Source organism: Bombina bombina, chromosome 3, assembly GCF_027579735.1.
Source record: "Bombina bombina isolate aBomBom1 chromosome 3, aBomBom1.pri, whole genome shotgun sequence".
Taxonomy (NCBI): Eukaryota; Metazoa; Chordata; class Amphibia; order Anura; family Bombinatoridae; genus Bombina; species Bombina bombina.
Genome location: NC_069501.1, coordinates 1,152,155,774 through 1,152,173,733, shown reverse-complemented (window position 1 = coordinate 1,152,173,733; position 17,960 = coordinate 1,152,155,774). Strand labels below are relative to the sequence as shown.

The 17,960-nt window shown below is 41.3% G+C and overlaps 1 protein-coding gene across 1 annotated transcript in view; it reads right to left on the bottom strand.

The window, feature by feature from the left end:
* Positions 1–17,960, bottom strand: part of C3H11orf65 (chromosome 3 C11orf65 homolog) — a 127,380-nt gene that overhangs the window by 904 nt on the left and 108,516 nt on the right. The window contains exon 8 of the mRNA XM_053705059.1: positions 15,528–15,583. Coding sequence (XP_053561034.1) covers positions 15,528–15,583 — 56 coding nt within the window. The remainder of the gene's footprint in view (positions 1–15,527; positions 15,584–17,960) is intronic.

Below are 17,960 nucleotides of genomic sequence, written 5' to 3'. Positions count from 1 at the left end.
TCTAATATAAATAATATCCTTCTTCCTCTAGTGGGTTTCAATTGGATAAACCCAAATCAAGTGTGTGTCGTGACTGGTGTCAAATTGTGTTTGCTAAAATTGTTAAATGCTAAAAGTTCTTAGTAGATTCTAATAGTCTTGAAACTTTAGAATTCGCTGTGAATTAATTTCTAAGTGTTATCACTTGCGAAGTGTAAGGGTGTGTTTGTGAAATAGTTGAATGTTCTTATATAAGGAACTTGTTTTTTGAAGATATAAAATAAAAAATAGATGGTCAAATTTTTAAAAAAAGTGCGAAATTTGTAGACAGCCACTATAAGCAACAAATGTAACGTTTTTTTCTACTATCTGATTCTACTGGCAAATTTGTATAGAAAGTTGTACACATGATGAAAATCCAATAAAAATTTATAAAAAAAAAAAAAAAAAGTTGTACACATTGCACATTTTTATTCATTTTTTCCATTTGCCCTAAAGAACAAACAGTTTTTACTCAGAGACTGAGAACGATATTACAACAAGGCTGTAGACAGCCAGTATTTACAACAAATGTTACGGTTTTCCACTATCTGATTCTACTGGCAAATTTGTATAGAAAGTTGTACACATTGTACATTACTATCCTGTTTTTTATTCAAGCTATTTTTATGCGTATTAAGCATCTTTTATAATTTTGGACACCGGTGTCTTTTTTTAAAGGGAATATCAATGGTATATTAGAAAATTTTATTGTGTATAGTAATTAATATGTATAGGCAATTTATTTGTTAGAATGAACTGTTAATATGATTAAACTTTCGCACTAATTTTTTTAAATTTGACCATCTATTTTTTATTTTTCCAATTTTTTATTTTATATCTTCAAAAAACAAGTTCCTTATATAAGAACATTCAACTATTTCACAAACACACCCTTACACTTCGCAAGTGATAGCACTTAGAAATTAATTCACAGCGATTTCTAAAGTTTCAAGACTTTGAATCTACTAAGAACTTTTAGCATTTAACAATTTTAGTATTAACACAATTTGACACCAGTCACGACACACACTTGATTTGGGTTTATCCAATTGAAACCCACTAGAGGAAGAAGGATATTATTTATATTAGATTTATTTTTATTTTTAATTTATAAAATTGATATTGGAAGATACAGACACTACATCACAGTAAAAGCACCTCACAAACAGAACCTATAGTTTATTAGCAGGTCTTTTTAAAATTTTAAAAATTATACACACCTCACATTTCTGAATATTTACCACAGTGGAACCATAACATCATACACTTTGGACACAAAATAAATATTGATAACTTATCCCTATTAGATTAAATCCAAACCAAAGACTAAGACTGATATAAAAAAAAAACATATTGCCTCAGGCGCCCCCTTCTTAATCCATTTTTTTCGTTAAAGGGATACTAAACCCAATTTCTTTCCTATGGCATGGAGAGTCCACAAAATCATTCCAATTAATTTACTAGTGGGATATTCAACTCCTGGCCAGCAGGAGGAGGCAAAAAGCAGAGCTGTTAAGTGTCACTTCCCTTACCCATAATCCCCAGTCATTCTCTTTGCCTCTGTCAAGGGAGGATGTGCGAAGATGGTGTCTGAAGCTATTTAATCCTTTAAGGGGTACTTTTCCCTGCAAGCAAGATTAATGGTGGCTTTTAGCAGTTAGAAGACAGCGATGTAGTCTTTGCTTACCTTCTAACATTAATGCTACCCCGTTATAGAAAACCAGGGTTGGTTACTCTGTATTTTCTTTCTCTACAGGTCCCTGATAGATATGGTAATTTATCACACCTAGAAGTGCTCCTGCCCTACAACAAAACAAGTGCCTTTTTACCTTACAGGTGGTAGGACAGCACTTCAAGGATCCCTGGTGGGGATTAGTACCTATCCCTTTCAATAGACACATGTCAGGGATATTATGGGCAGTGGAGACTAATTTTAAGGTGGAAAAGGGCACTTAAAAAGCATTTGGGACATAAGGAGTTAATTCCTATTATAATGAAGAGGCTGAACTGGCATAGGGAATAATGGTTTCCTTTGTATTATAGGAGTGACAGTCTCCTATCTTATAAGTGGGGTCTTTGTGTATCACTTTGTCTGTTTGAACTAAGACCAGACATACTTTTACACTTTGGGAGTCACGGAGGAGTTGCGCTTTTTCGCACCATTTTTCTGTGAAGAAACTACTGTAGTTAATGGCGCAATTTCTTTTCGGCGCTCTTGTGACCCTTCACTTCCGCCTTTGTTTTGACAAAGCGTTTTCAGAAAGCAGAGTGTAGCAGTCTTTATATCAGCCTAAGACTGATAATAGGCTGTGGGGATCTGATATTTAGTCTTCTTTGACGATCACAATTGTCAGTGAGAACCGCTTAGTGACTACAGGTGTTTGTTCCGGTGGGGAGTTTCTGCTCTATCTAGTGGATTAGTCTCCTAGTTCAGGAGGGTGAGTTACCTCAGTTTTTGAAGTATTAAGGTGCTACTTTTATTATTCAAATTTATTGCTGCCAAGTTGTGTATAGTTTATATTTTTATTAAGACAGAACTTATAATTGAACGCTGTATTTTTCTTAAAGGGGCATTTCTTTTATTTTTATTATGGACACTGATAATGATTTACCCACTAACAGTTTACAAATATTTTTTTTTTGTTTGGAGGTTTACTATTGTTCCTCCTGTGCAAGTTTGTCCTTCTTTCTTAAATAAGATCTTGTTTTGCAGGGACAAGAATAAAAAACAAAAAAAGAACCCTTTCTGAGCCAGTTATCTTTCAGGACAATGTTATCCATGCCATGCCTCTCTTTTCTCCTCAAATGTCCCAAGATTTGTTCCTCTCAGCAGGTTTCTGGAATATGTATTTGCTTAGTGATTTTGTTGCCCAAAATTTTCTTCTGCAGCATTGTCTGCATTCCCTTTATCTGGAATAAGGAAGAGATAATGTAGATATTGTTCATACCAAGAGCTCTGACTCCTCTAAGTCTGCGTTAGTCGCTCTTTTTCAGTTATCTAGGGAAGATCTTTCCTCTGCCTATTCTGATGGTGAATTTTCGGACTCTGAGACTGTAGATAGAGACGCAAGTCCTACTGCATTAGATCCAGAGAAAGTTAATTAGACTTAGGCTGGAACACCTTTGGATTCTGTTGAAGGAGGTCCTTGCTTCTTTGGAAGACTCACACTATAATGTTGCTGAGGTCCCCAAAAACAGAGTGTTTGATTTTATGCTGTCATCGGTTGAGGTTTTTTTCCAGTTCCAGTCCGGATGACAGAAATCATTTCTCAAGAATGGGAAAATCCAGGAATTCCTTTTTCCCGATCCCCTGTTAAGTATATGTTTCCTGTGGCGGACACTGTACGTGACTTCTGGCGCACCGTCCCTAAGGTGGAGGAAGCTATCTCTGCTCTAGCCAAGAGAACCACTATACCTATTGAGGATAGTGCTTCAATTAAGGTAACTACTATAGAAGTAGTTCAGGATAGGATAAAAGCGCTAATGCCGACTAAGACCTTTATCTGTGATGCCAGTATGCAGGTGGTCAGACTGGCGGCCAAGATCTCCAGCCTTGCAGTTCTAGCTCACAGAGTTCTCTGGTTAAACTCTTGGTTTGCAGAGTATCTTCAAATCCAAGCTTCTGTCTTTACCTTTAAGGATAAGACTTTATTTGGTCCTGGTCTGGCGGCAAATATTTCCGAAATTTCCGGTGGAAAGGGTTCTTTCCTACCTCAGGATAAGAAGAGACGACCTAAGGGCCAACAGAATTCTAAATTTCGTTCCTTTCGTATTTCAAGGGACAAGGGTCTTTTCCACTTCCAAGCCCGAAAAATCTGATACCTTCATCTAAATCTAACTCAGCATGAAGGGGTTGCCCCCGATCAATTCGTGGATCAGGTGGGGGACAGACTGTTTCTTTTTTGAGAGGCTTGGATCCATTATGTCCCAGATCCTTGGGCCGTGGAAAAAGTAGCCCAGGGTTTTAAATTGGCTGTAAGTCTTGCCTTCCCAGGGGCAGATTCATTCTATCCAGATTGTCAGGACCTAGGTAAGAAGAGAAACCTTTTCTTAAACTGCGTAAAGGATCTCTCTTCCCTGGGGATGATTGTTCCAGTTCCATTAGAGGAACAGGGTCAGGGATTTTTCTCAATTCTCTTTGTAACCAAAGAGGAGGGAATTTCCCATCCCTTTTTACACTGAGTTCCATTATTTTAAATGGAAACTATTCGTTCCATTTTCCCCCTGGTACAGGGGGGGGTGGTCAGTTCAAGACGACCATAGTCCTAAAGGACGCGTATCTCCATGTCCTCTTTCACAGGAAACATTACCAATTCCTTCAGTTTGCCTTTTTGGACTAATTTTTTTGGCCTTGCTACTGCTCCTCAAATCTTTTCAAAGGTTCTAGGGGCTCTTTTGATAGGGATCAGATCTCTAAGGATAGTAGTGGTGCCTTACCTAGAAGATATCTTGGTTCAAGCGCCATCTTTTCAGGTACCAAAATCTCATACTGAGATGTTGTCTATTCTTCGTTCACACGAGTGGAAAGTGACTCTGAAAGATAGTTCCATAGTAACAGACACCAGGGTGTGTTTATGACCAATCATTATAGATTCTCTATCTATGAAGAATTTTCTGAAGGATGTCAGAAAATCCAATTTTCTTGCTTCTTGCCTTTCACCCCAAGCCTATGTCCATTCGTCAGTGACTCAGTGCATGGAAGTAATTAGTCTTATGGTTGCTTCCATGGACATCTAGGCATACTTAATCAATGGATCGGGACCTCTCAGATCTCTCGCAGAAAATAGCTCTGGATCTCCTAACGAGAGACACTCTTTCGTGATGGATTTCGCAGGACCATCTGTCTCAGGGTTCATGCTTCCTGATACCTTTCCTGCATGATTGTGACCATAGACGCCAGCCTGTCCAGCTGGGGAGCTGTGTGGGGCTCTTTAAGAGCTCAGGGTCTTTGGACTCCAGAGGAGTCTTCTCTTTCATAAACATTCTAGAGTGGAAAGCGATGTTCAATGCATTGATGTCTTGGCCTTCTACTAGCTTTAGTCCGGTTTATCAGATTTCAATCGGACAGCTTCTCCTCTGTGGCATACATCATCCACCAGGGAGGAACGCAGAGTTTGTTGACAATGAAGGAGGTGCCCCACATTCTCCAGTGGGCGGATTCTCCAGATTGTCTCCTGTCTGCCTTCCAAATCCCACTGGGAAGCGGATTTTCTGAGCAGACAGACCTTTTTTCCCAGGGAGTGGGCTCTCCTTCTGGAGGTTTTCTCAATGTTAACCCTCAGGTGGGGGGTTCCGGAATTGGTTCTGATGGCGTTGCGCAGTTTCGCCAAACTTTCCACAGTATGGTTCAAGGTCAAGAGATTCTCAAGCCGCTCTGATCAAAGTTCTAGCAGTTCCTTGAAACTTCGGTCTGGCATACCTGTTCACTCCGTTTGCTCTCCTTCCACGAGTCATTGCTCGTATCAAACAGGAGAGAGCATCAGTGATTCTCATAGCTCCTGCCTGGCCTCGCAGGATCTGGTTTGCGGATCTGGTGAAGATGTCATCTCTTCCACCTTGGAGGTTACCTCTGAGAAAGGACCTTCTAATTCAGGGTCCATTCCTCCATCCAAGCTAGATTCTTTGAAGCTGGACTGCTTGGCGATTGACCGCCTAGTCCTGTCTAAACATGGTTTTTCTGAAGCGGTCATTGATACTATGCTTCAGGATTGGAAACCTGTTACTCGCAGGATTTGCCTTAAGGTATGACGTAAATACCTTTTTTGTTGCAAATCTAAGGGTTTCTCCTGGAGCCGGGTGAGGATTCCCCAAATGTTATCTTTTCTTCAGGATGGCCTGGAGAAAGGTTTTTCAGTCAGTACTCTAAAGGGTCAGATTTCTGCACTATTCTTTTGCACAAACGTCTGGCAGATTTACCAGATGTTCAAGCCTTTGTTCAGGCCCTGGTCAGAAAGGTTTTGTTTCTCCTTGCTATTTCTTATGCTCGCAGAGTTTCTGAGCTTTCAGCTCTGCAGTGTGATTCCCTGTCCTTTTTTTTTTTACTTTCATGAAGATAAGGTGGTTCTTTGTACTAAATTGGGGTTTCTCCCTAAGGTTGTGTCGGATTGAAACATTAATCAGGAAATTGTTGTTCCTTCTTTTTGTCCTAATTTTTCTTCCCATAAGGAATGTCTTTTGCATAACGTAGATGTTGTGTGTGCTCTACAATTTTACCTCCAAGCAACTAAAGATTTTCGGTAGTGTTCTGACCTGTTTGTGGTTTTCTCTGGTAAGCATAAAGGTCAGAAGGCCACTTCTACTATTCTTTCCCTCTGGTTAAAAAGTGTTATCTGTTTAGCTTATGAGACAGCTGGACAGCAGCCTCCTGAGAGAATTAAGGCTCATTCCACTAGGCTTGTCTCCTCATCTTGGGCTTTTAAAAATGAAGCTTCTGTAGAACAGATTTGCAAGGCGGCAACATGGTCCTCTGCATACTTTTTCCAAATTCTACAAATTTGATACTTTTGCCTTGGCTGAGGCCTCTTTTGGGAGAAAGGTTCTTCAAGCATGGTGCCTCCTGTTTAGGTCCTCCTACCTTGTTTCTCCCTCCCTTTTCATTCTGTGTCCTCTAGCTTGGGTATTGGTTCCCACTAGTAATTGGAATAACGTTGTGGACACTTCATGCCATAGGAAAGAAAACAAAATTTATGCTTACCTGATAAATTTCTTTCTTTCCGGGCATAGAGAGTCCATGACCCCACCCTCTTTTTAAATTATAATTTGGAAGTTTTTTTTTAGTAAACCTCAGGCACCTCTATACCCTTGTGTTTCTTCTTTTTCCATTTTCTTTGGCTGAAAGACTGGGGATTATGGGTAAAGGAAGTGACAATTAAAAGCTCTGCTGGGGTGCTCTTTGCCGCCTCCTGCTGGCCAGGAGTTGAATATCCCACTAGTAATTGGAATGACGTTGTGGACTCTCCATGGCTGGAAAGAAAGAAATTTATCAGGTAAGCATACATTTTTTCTCTTGTAAGGTGTATCCAGTCCACGGATCATCCATTACTTGTGGGATATTCTCCTTCCCAACAGGAAGCTTTAAGAGGATCAGCCACAGCAGAGCTGTCTATATAGCTCCTCCCCTAACTGCCACCCCCAGTCATTCTCTTGCAGCTCTCGACAAGGGAAGTAGCTAGAGATATGTGGTGACTTAGTGTAGTTTATCTTCAATCAAAAGTTTGTTATTTTTAAATGGTACCGGCGTTGTACTGTTTTTACCTCAGGCAGAAATTAGAAGAAGAGTTTTGCCTGAGGTTTTTGATGATCTTAGCAGGTTGTAACTAAGATCCACTGCTGTTCTCACACATAACTGAAGAGTATGGGAAAACTTCAGCTGGGGGAACGGCCTGCAGAATTAACTGCCCTGAGGTATTATTTTTTATTATTATTATTCTTTATTTATAAAGCGCCAACAGATTCCCCAGCGCTGCCCATGGGTACAAGGATTACAGTACAGTGGAGAAACAATACGATAAGACACAAAATTTTACAAACAAATACAGGGGGAATTGAGGGCCCTGTTCCCGTGGGAACTTACAATCTAGATGGGTAGGAGGATGGGAAACAGGAGGTGGGGACTGCAGAGGTGAGAATGATATTAGTGAGGAGATAGAGGGCAACTGTTAATTGGTTAGTTTGTTAATAAGTCGGGTGATAAGCTTCCCTGAACAGAAAGGTCTTTAGGGAACGTTTAAAGGAGGAGATGTTAGGGGCAAGTCTGACATCTCGAGGAAGTGCGTTCCAGAGGGTTGGTGCCGCACGAGAGAAGTCCTGTAGTCTAGAATGAGAGGAGGTGATGGTAGAGGATGCAAGAAGCAGGTCGTTGTTGGATCTTAGGGGACGGGCAGGAGTATATTTGTTGATGAGTGAGGACAGGTAGGGTGGGGCAGCATTGGTGAGGGCTTTGTAGGTCAGGGTGAGAATTTTGAATTGAACTCTGTTGTGAATGGGGAGCCAGTGAAGGGACACACAGAGAGGCGCAGCAGAAGCAGAGCGTCGAGAGAGGTGGATTAGTCTGGCAGATGCATTTAGGACAGATTGGAGGGGAGAGAGGCGGGAGAGAGGGAGGCCAGTTAGTAAGTTGTTACAGTAGTCAAGTCGGGAAATTACCAGGGAGTGGATGAGCTGTTTGGTAGTTTCAGCACTCAGAAATGGGCGAATTTTGGAGATATTGCGTAGGTGGTTGCGGCAGGATGAAGAGAGAAGTTGGATGTGGGGGATGAAGGACAGATTTGAGTCAAGCGTGACTCCGAGGCATCGGACTTGGGGTGATGGGGAGATAGTGGTGCCGCCAACAGTGATAGAAAAATTTGAGACTGGAGTGGAGCTAGAGGGGGGAATTAGAAGTAGTTCGGTCTTGGACATATTTATTTTTAGGTGGTGAGAGGCCATCCAGGAGGAAATGCCAGATAAGCAGTCGCTGATGTGAGAGTTGACAGAAGGAGAGAGTGCAGGGGTGGAAAGGTAGATCTGGGTATCGTCAGCATAGAGGTGATAGCTGAAGCCATAACTGTTGACAAGTTTACCCAGTGAAGAAGTGTAAATAGAGAAGAGTAGAGGACCCAGGACAGAGCCTTGAGGTACTCCAACAGACAGGGGCAATAGAGAGGAGGAGTCACCAGCAAAAGTGTGGGGTAGGCGTAGTTGAATGAGATTGGAGAGTTGGGGAGCGTCCACAGTGTGCAGATTTCTGCTGGTGCACGGGCAAGAGGGGGAAGTAGGTTTAGTATCTATATTAGGATTAAAGGTGAGCAGATGGTGGTCTGAGATGGGAAATGGGCAACATGCAACATTAGAGAGAGAGCAGAGATAGGAGAATACCAGATCAATTGAGTGTCCATCACGGTGGGTAGGTATGTTCAGTATATTTTTTTCTAGAGAGATGATAAGAAGTCTAGAAAATGCTGACAGTGCCTGATATATTTAAGGTAAGCCTGATTGCAGTGATTTAATAACGACTGGCATCATGCTTGCAGTAAAGGGTAATATTCATGTTACTTGCTCTTATGGCTTAGTATGTTAAACGTTTACAGGATTTATAAAGAACGATTTTTACTAAGGGTGATAAATCTTTATTTTGGGGCCTAGTTTTCCACATGGCTGTTATTTCACTCCTAGGAGTAGTTTTTAAGGCCCTCTGACTTTGAGTGCATGGTGGGAGGGGCCCATTTTCACGCTCTAATTAATTGCGCAGTAGTTTTTACATTCTGAGACATCCAGCTTCCCTGAAGGAGTCCCCTGACATATTGGACCTCTGTAAAGGGTTTTTGTGACTACAAAAGTCATTTTATGGGAAGGTAGGAGCCACAGTAGAGCTGTGGCAGTTTGCTTGTGACTGTTATAAACGGTTTTACGGTTTTTTTGCTTCGTTTTTGAGCCTGAGGGGTTAATCATCCATTTGCAAGTGGGTGCAATGCTATTTTAGTCTAGTATATACACTGCAAAAATTTCATAGAGTTAACTGCTTTTTTCACTGTTTTGCAGTTTTTGTGTTTGTTTTTTTCCCTTAAAGGCACAGTACCGTTTTTTATATTCTGCTTTTTCACATTAATTAAAGTGTTTTCAAAGCTTGCTGGTCTCATTACTAGTCTGTTAAACATGTCTGACATAGAGGAAACTCCTTGTTCATTATGTTTAGAAGCCATTGTGGAACCCCCTCTTAGAATGTGTACCAAATGCACTGATCTTACTATAAGTTATAAAGACCATATTCTTGCTTTAAAAGATTTATCACCAGAGGAAATTGACAAGGGGGAAGTTATGCCGACTAACTCTCCCCACGTGTCAGAACCTATAACTCCCGCTCAAGGGACGCCAAGTACATCTAGCGCGCCCATAGCGTTTACCTTACACGACATGGCGGCAGTTATGGATCATACCCTTACAGCGGTATTGTCCAAACTGCCAGGGTTACAAGGAAAGCGAGACAGCTCTGGGGCTAGGAAAAATACAGAGCTCTCTGACGCTTTAGTAGCTATGTCTGATATACCCTCACAAGGTGCAGAAGCTGAGGCAGGAGAGCTTCTATCTGTGGGTGATTTTTCTGACTCAGGGAAGACACTTCAACCTGATTCTGATATGTCTACATGTAAATTTAAGCTTGAACACCTCCGCGTGTTGCTCAGGGAGGTTTTAGCAACTCTGGATGACTGTGACACGATTATAGTCCCAGAGAAATTGTGTAGATTGGATAAATACTATGCAGTGCCTGTTTACACTGATGTTTTTCCAATACCTAAGAGGTTTTCAGAAATTATTACTAAGGAATGGGATAGACCAGGTGTACCATTCTCTCCCCCTCCTGTTTTTAAAAAGATGTTTCCCATAGATGCCGCTACATGGGACTTGTGGCAAACGGTCCCTAAGGTGGAGGGAGCAGTCTCTACCCTAGCTAAGCGTACAACTATCCCCGTCGAGGACAGTTGTGCTTTCCTAGATCCAATGGATAAAAAATTAGAGGGTTACCTTAAGAAAATGTTTATTCAACAAGGTTTTATTCTCCAGCCCCTTGCATGCATTGCCCCTGTCACTGCTGCTGCGGCCTTCTGGTTTGAGTCTCTAGAAGAGGCTCTACAGGTAGAAACCCCATTGGATGATATCCTTGACAAGCTTAAAGCTCTTAAGCTAGCCAATTCATTTGTTTCTGACGCCGTTGTTCATTTAACCAAACTAACGGCTAAGAACTCAGGTTTTGCTATTCAGGCGCGTAGGGCGTTATGGCTTAAATCCTGGTCAGCTGACGTTACTTCAAAGTCTAAGCTTCTTAACATTCCCTTCAAGGGGCAGACCCTATTCGGGCCTGGACTGAAGGAGATCATTTCTGATATTACTGGAGGAAAAGGTCACGCCCTTCCTCAGGATAGGTCCAACAAATTAGGGACCAAACAGACAAATTTTCGTGCCTTTCGAAACTTCAAGAGTGGCGCAGCTTCAACTTCCTCTAATACAAAACAAGAGGGAAATTTTGCCCAGTCCAAGCCGGTCTGGAGACCTAACCAGGCTTGGAACAAAGGAAAGCAGGCCAAAAAACCTGCTGCTGCCTCTAAGACAGCATGAAAGATCAGCCCCCGTTTTGGTAACGGATCTAGTAGGGGGCAGACTTTCTCTCTTCGCCCAGGCTTGGGCAAGAGATGTCCAGGATCCCTGGGCGTTGGAAATTGTGTCCCAGGGATATCTTCTGGACTTCAAAGCTTCTTCCCCAAAAGGGAGATTTCATCTCTCACAATTATCTGCAAACCAGATAAAGAGAGAGGCATTCTTACATTGTGTTCAAGACCTCCTAGTTATGGGAGTGATCCACCCAGTTTCAAAGGAGGAACAGGGGCAAGGCTTCTATTCAAACCTGTTTGTAGTTCCCAAGAAAGAGGGAACCTTCAGACCAATCTTAGATCTCAAGATCCTAAACAAATTTCTCAGGGTCCCATCCTTCAAGATGGAGACTATTCGAACCATCCTACCTATGATCCAGGAGGGTCAATATATGACTACCGTGGACTTAAAGGATGCTAATCTTCACATTCCGATACACAGAGATCATCATCGGTTTCTCAGGTTCGCCTTCCTAGACAGGCATTACCAGTTTGTGGCTCTTCCCTTTGGGTTAGCTACGGCACCAAGAATCTTTACGAAGGTTCTGGGGTCACTCCTGGCGGTCCTAAGGCCGCGGAGTATAGCAGTGGCCCCTTACCTAGACGACATTCTGATACAGGCGTTGAATTTTCAAATCGCCAGGTCCCATACGGACATTGTTCTGGCATTCCTGAGGTCTCATGGGTGGAAAGTGAATGAAGAAAAGAGTTCTCTATCCCCTCTCACAAGAGTTTCCTTCCTAGGAACTCTGATAGATTCTGTAGAAATGAAGATTTACCTGACAGAGGCCAGGTTGTCAAAACTTCTAAATTCCTGCCGTGTACTTTATTCTACTTCTCGCCCTTCAGTGGCTCAGTGTATGGAAGTAATCGGCTTAATGGTAGCGGCAATGGACATAGTGCCGTTTGCCCGCCTACATCTCAGACCGCTGCAACTCTGCATGCTCAGTCAGTAGAATGGGGATTACACAGATTTGTCCCCTCTACTAAATCTGGATCAAGAGACCAGGGATTCTCTTCTCTGGTGGCTATCTCGGGTCCATCTGTCCAAGGGTATGACCTTCCGCAGGCCAGATTGGACAATAGTAACGACAGATGCCAGCCTTTTGGGCTGGGGTGCAGTCTGGAACTCCCTGAAGGCTCAGGGCTCGTGGACTCAGGAGGAGGCACTTCTTCCGATAAACATTCTGGAACTAAGAGCGATATTCAATGCTCTACAGGCTTGGCCTCAACTTGCTGCGGTCAGGTTCATCAGATTTCAGTCGGACAATATCACGACTGTAGCCTACATCAACCATCAAGGGAGAACAAGGAGTTCCCTAGCAATGTTGGAGGTTTCAAAAATAATTCTATGGGCAGAGGTTCACTCTTGCCTTCTATCAGCTATCCATATCTCAGGAGTAGAGAACTGAGAGGCAGATTTTCTAAGTCGATAGACTTTTCATCCGGGGGAGTGGGAACTCCATCCGGAGGTGTTTGCGCAGTTGATTCAACTTTGGGGCAAACCAGAACTGGATCTCATGGCGTCTCGTCAGAACGCCAAGCTTCCTTGTTACGGATCCAGGTCCAGGGATCCCAAGGCAGCACTGATAGATGCTCTAGCAGCGCCTTGGTCCTTCAACCTGGCTTATGTTTTTCCACCATTTCCTCTGCTCCCTCGTCTGATTGCCAAGATCAAGCAGGAGAGAGCTTCGGTGATTTTGATAGCACCTGCGTGGCCATGCAGGACTTGGTATGCAGATCTGGTGGACATGTCATCCTTTCCACCATGGACTCTGCCGCTGAGACAGGACCTTCTACTTCAGGGTCCTTTCAACCATCCAAATCTAATTTCTCTGCGTCTGACTGCTTGGAGATTGAACGCTTGATTTTATCAAAGCGTGGTTTCTCCGAGTCGGTCATTGATACCTTAATACAGGCGCGAAAGCCTGTCACCAGGAAAATCTATCATAAGATATGGTGTAAATATCTTCATTGGTGTGAATCCAAGGGTTACTCATGGAGTAAAGTCAGGATTCCTAGGATACTATCCTTTCTCCAAGAAGGATTGGAGAAGGGTTTGTCAGCTAGTTCCTTAAAGGGACAGATTTCTGCTCTGTCTATTCTTTTGCACAAACGTCTGGCTGAGGTTCCAGATGTTCAGGCGTTTTGTCAGGCTTTGGTTAGAATCAAGCCTGTGTTTAAACCTGTTGCTCCGCCATGGAGTTTAAATTTAGTTCTTAAAGTTCTTCAAGGGGTTCCGTTTGAACCTTTGCATTCCATAGATATTAAACTCTTATCTTGGAAAGTTCTGTTTTTAGTAGCTATCTCCTCGGCTTGAAGAGTTTCAGAGTTATCTGCTTTACAATGTGATTCCCCTTATCTCATTTTCCATGCAGATAAGGTAGTGTTACGTACCAAACCTGGTTTTCTACCTAAGGTGGTATCTAATAAGAATATCAATCAGGAGATTGTTGTTCCGTCACTGTGTCCTAATCCTTCTTCAAAGAAGGAACGTCTATTACACAATCTTGACGTGGTTCGTGCTTTAAAGTTTTATTTACAAGCTACTAAAGATTTTCGTCAAACATCTGCATTGTTTGTTGTCTACTCTGGACAGAGGAGAGGCCAAAAGGCTTCGGCAACTTCTCTTTCTTCTTGGCTAAGAAGTATAATCCGCTTAGCTTATGAGACTGCTGGCCAGCAGCCTCCTGAAAGAATTACAGCTCATTCTACTAGAGCGGTAGCTTCCACATAGGCTTTTAAGAATGAGGCTTCTGTTGAACAGATTTGTAAGGCGGCGACTTGGTCTTCGCTTCATACTTTTTCTAAATTCTACAAATTTGATACTTTTGCTTCTTCGGAGGCTATTTTTGGGAGAAAGGTCTTACAGGCAGTGGTGCCTTCCGTTAAATCGCCTGCCTTGTCCCTCCCTTCATCTGTGTCCTATAGCTTTGGTATTGGTATCCCACAAGTAATGGATGATCCGTGGACTGGATACACCTTACAAGAGAAAACAAAATTTATGCTTACCTGATAAATTTATTTCTCTTGTGGTGTATCCAGTCCACGGCCCGTCCTGTCATTTTAAGGCATTTTTTTTTTATTTTTAAACTACAATCACCACTGCACCCTATAGCTTCTCCTTTCTCTTGCTTGTCTTCGGTCGAATGACTGGGGGTGGCAGTTAGGGGAGGAGCTATATAGACAGCTCTGCTGTGGGTGATCCTCTTGCAGCTTTCTGTTGGGAAGGAGAATATCCCACAAGTAATGGATGATCCATGGACTGGATACACCACAAGAGAAATAAATTTATCAGGTAAGCATACATTTTGTTTTTTCTTTCATGATTCAGATAGAGCATGCAATTTTAAGCAACTTTCTAATTTACTCATATTATCATTTTTTCTTTGTTCTCTTGCTATCTTTATTAAAAAAAGCAGGAATGTAAAGCTTAGGAGCTAGCCCATTTTTAGTTCAGAACCTGGGTTACGCTTGCTTATTTGTGGTTAAATGTAGCCATTAATAAGCAAGCGCAATTCAGGGCAAAATAAATAGTCTAGATGTGGGAATTGCAGTACATTGGGCGCTACCCACCAAATTTCTTACTTTACCCGTAACATATATATATATATATATATATATATATATATATATATATATATATATATATATATATATAAAATATATAATTATACAATGGCCAAGCCGCACAATTCTCCAGCACCTATAAACTTTTTAACATACAATTTAAGAAGTTATAAAAAAAAAGTAGTGGCTGCAAGAGAGGGGATTACTGATTCTTTCCTTGATCATTCATTGCCAATGGACAATAAAAGCACATAAGTTTATGATAATATCTGATCACTATAACACAGATACAATTCCATTCCTTCCTCCTCTCCCAAAATATATTTTTGAAGGTCATTAGGCAAGAGGTATACAATATACCTTGCTTACTCTTTACACTTCAAGGGAGATAAGCTGTATTTATTTACCCCTTACTCCCCCTAGCACCTGTAATTCTTTTCTTCACAGGAGAAACTATAGTAATGTTGGAAGGGTACATATCATAAAGTCACACACCTAATGGGGGATTGAGGGGTGAAAATTAGCACCATTTGTCTGAGTAAACGCAGCATTAAAAGCAACTCAGTGCTATAACCTGGTACATCACCCTGAAAAATGACTGGTTACCACTGGCACATTGGACAACGTTGCTCTAACCCATGTACAAAAAAAATCAGAAATTACACACATATTCCTACTACAACACTTGATACTTAATAGAAAAACAGAAACACATACAATTACAAGCTCTCCGCAGATAATCAACATCTACATTACAGATCCACTTATTGGCTAAAAGCTGTCCTCATACAGCAAAAAATGTATATTTCTTACCTTTAAAGGCAGATGATGATTTGCTAGTTCCAATTATCCTCCAGTCATCACAGTATCTGAAAATGTTAACAGATATGTTAGCTCACTATAAGGCACATTCTTAATAGCAATCATATTTATTATTGTTTTCATCTTTTAGCAAACAAATTTAAATTAAAGCATGAGAGAACGTATTCTTGATTGGATAACTATCCTCTAGTTGCCGATCAGATCCTGACTGTGCCTTTGCCACACTCTCTACAATGCACAACTATTAATAGTGAAAGTCCTTAAACGTTAAATGCTTATACATCCTAGTCTGAAGCTGTAGATGAAATGCACTTGCAGACCTCTGACGTTATGAAGGTAACTACCTAAAATATCTCACGTGTGCAATTGTGGCACACTGATCATCCTTAGAGTGCCAAATATTTTGACAAAGACCACATTTTAAAAATGTTTTAAGGCATGGCAATGATATGGTACATCACATACTGCTAGCTTGTCATAACAGTAAAAAAATCACTTATTTAGCTACTCATTTTAAAATCACATAGCATTATATAAGAAAAAAATATTCAGAGTGAAGATGCCCCCTCACTAAAATGGTTTAAAATATTTCAGCAGGACATGTTTTATCATAGACCATAGATAGATTCAAAGTCAAAGTAAGGCACGTTCTGCTAGAACATGTTGGATCATTTTAGTGAGAGGACTTCTTCAGCCTGCTTGTTTTCTATTACATTGCTTACTGTCACCAAGATTATAAGTTGTGCGCTAAACCTAGTGCGTAAATAACGCAAAAAAATGAGCGGTATCACACTCTCCATAGCGCAATCAGAGTTTCAAGAAACACTGGTTCATGTTAAAAGAATGTCATCCGGGTGTACAAGCTTTTGCTAATGGCCCTATGTCTGCATTTAGGAAAGGCTCCAGTATTAAGGATAGACTTGTAAGGGCTGATATTGGCAGTAAGAAACTAAAACAAAGTTATATCTCAAGTAAGAACCTAGGTTCCTATCCCTGTTTGGGTTGTGCAAATTGTAATAATATGGTTTTTAAGGTCCCACTTTTGCACATCCGCTTACTGGCAAGATCTATAAGATTAATGGCTTTTTTACATGCAATACAGGGTATGTGATCTACCTAATTAAGTGTCCATGTGGGTGGATCTATATTGGAGAGACCACCCAGAGGGTGAGAGAGAGGATCATACAACACAAGTCCAATATAAGGTGTAAGGATTTTAATGCTCCAGTCTCTAACCATTTTTTGACTTTTGGTCACTCCATTGCACAACTTAAATTTCAAATTATAGATCATGTCCCTGTCTCACGGAGAGGTGGTGACAGGGAGTTGATCTTAAAAAAGAATCAATGTGGATATATAAATTGGATTGTTTATATCCAAAAGGTATGAATCGTGAGATAGATTTTAATATTTTTCTCTAATTTGATTTCTCTTGCAAGGTGTATCCAGTTCACGGATTCATCCTTACTTGTGGGATATTCTCATTCCCCACAGAAAGTGGCAAAGAGAGCACACAGCAGAGCTGTCCATATAGCTCCCCCTCTGGCTCCGCCCCCCAGTCATTCTCTTTGCCGCTCTAACAGATAGGGCATCTCCACGGGAGGGTAAAGTGAATTTGGTGTTAGATTTGTAGTTTTATATCTTCAATCAAAAGTTTATTATTTTTAAATAGTACCGGTTTGTGCTATTTACTCTCTGGCAGAAATGTGATGAAGAATTCTGCTGAGAGGAAAATGATTTTAGCATGTTGTAACTAAAATCCATTGCTGTTACCACACAGGACTGAGGAGTACCAGAAAACTTCAGTTGGGGGGGAACAGTTTGCAGGCTTAACTGCTTTGAAGTATGTTTCAGTCATCTTTTTTCTAGTCAAGACAAGATAATGCTAGAAGACTGACAAGATTCCCCATGTGGGAAGGGTAAGCCATGTTCTGAGACTTAGTATAGAACTAGAGGCTTATTTAAGAGGGCTCAATAGACTGGTTAACACTTTTGCAGGGCAATCGATTATTTTATTTAACAAAATACTCTTTATTAATACCTTTAACGCACTTTTGGTGTGTTTATTTGGGGTTTTATTCCACATGGCATTATTTTTAGTCACCTAAATTGGGTTCTGAAGGACCCACAGCTCCGGAGTGGAGTGGGAGGGGCCTAATTTCACGCCTCAGTTGTGCAGTTTATTCTGACAGATTTCTTTGCATGCTGCTTCACATGGGTCCAGAGACTGCTTGAGGACTTCAGGAGGCTTGCTTTTCTCAAATCCAATCCTTAAGGGAAGGTAGGGCCACAGCAGGCTGCTGTGGCAAGGTGCTGTAGTTTATTAACCGGTTGTTTGCTACGGTTTGGGCATTAAAGGGTTAATAAGGCTGAAACTTGCTGTGCAATCATATCGAAGCATTAGGCACAGACTGTAAAAATTTC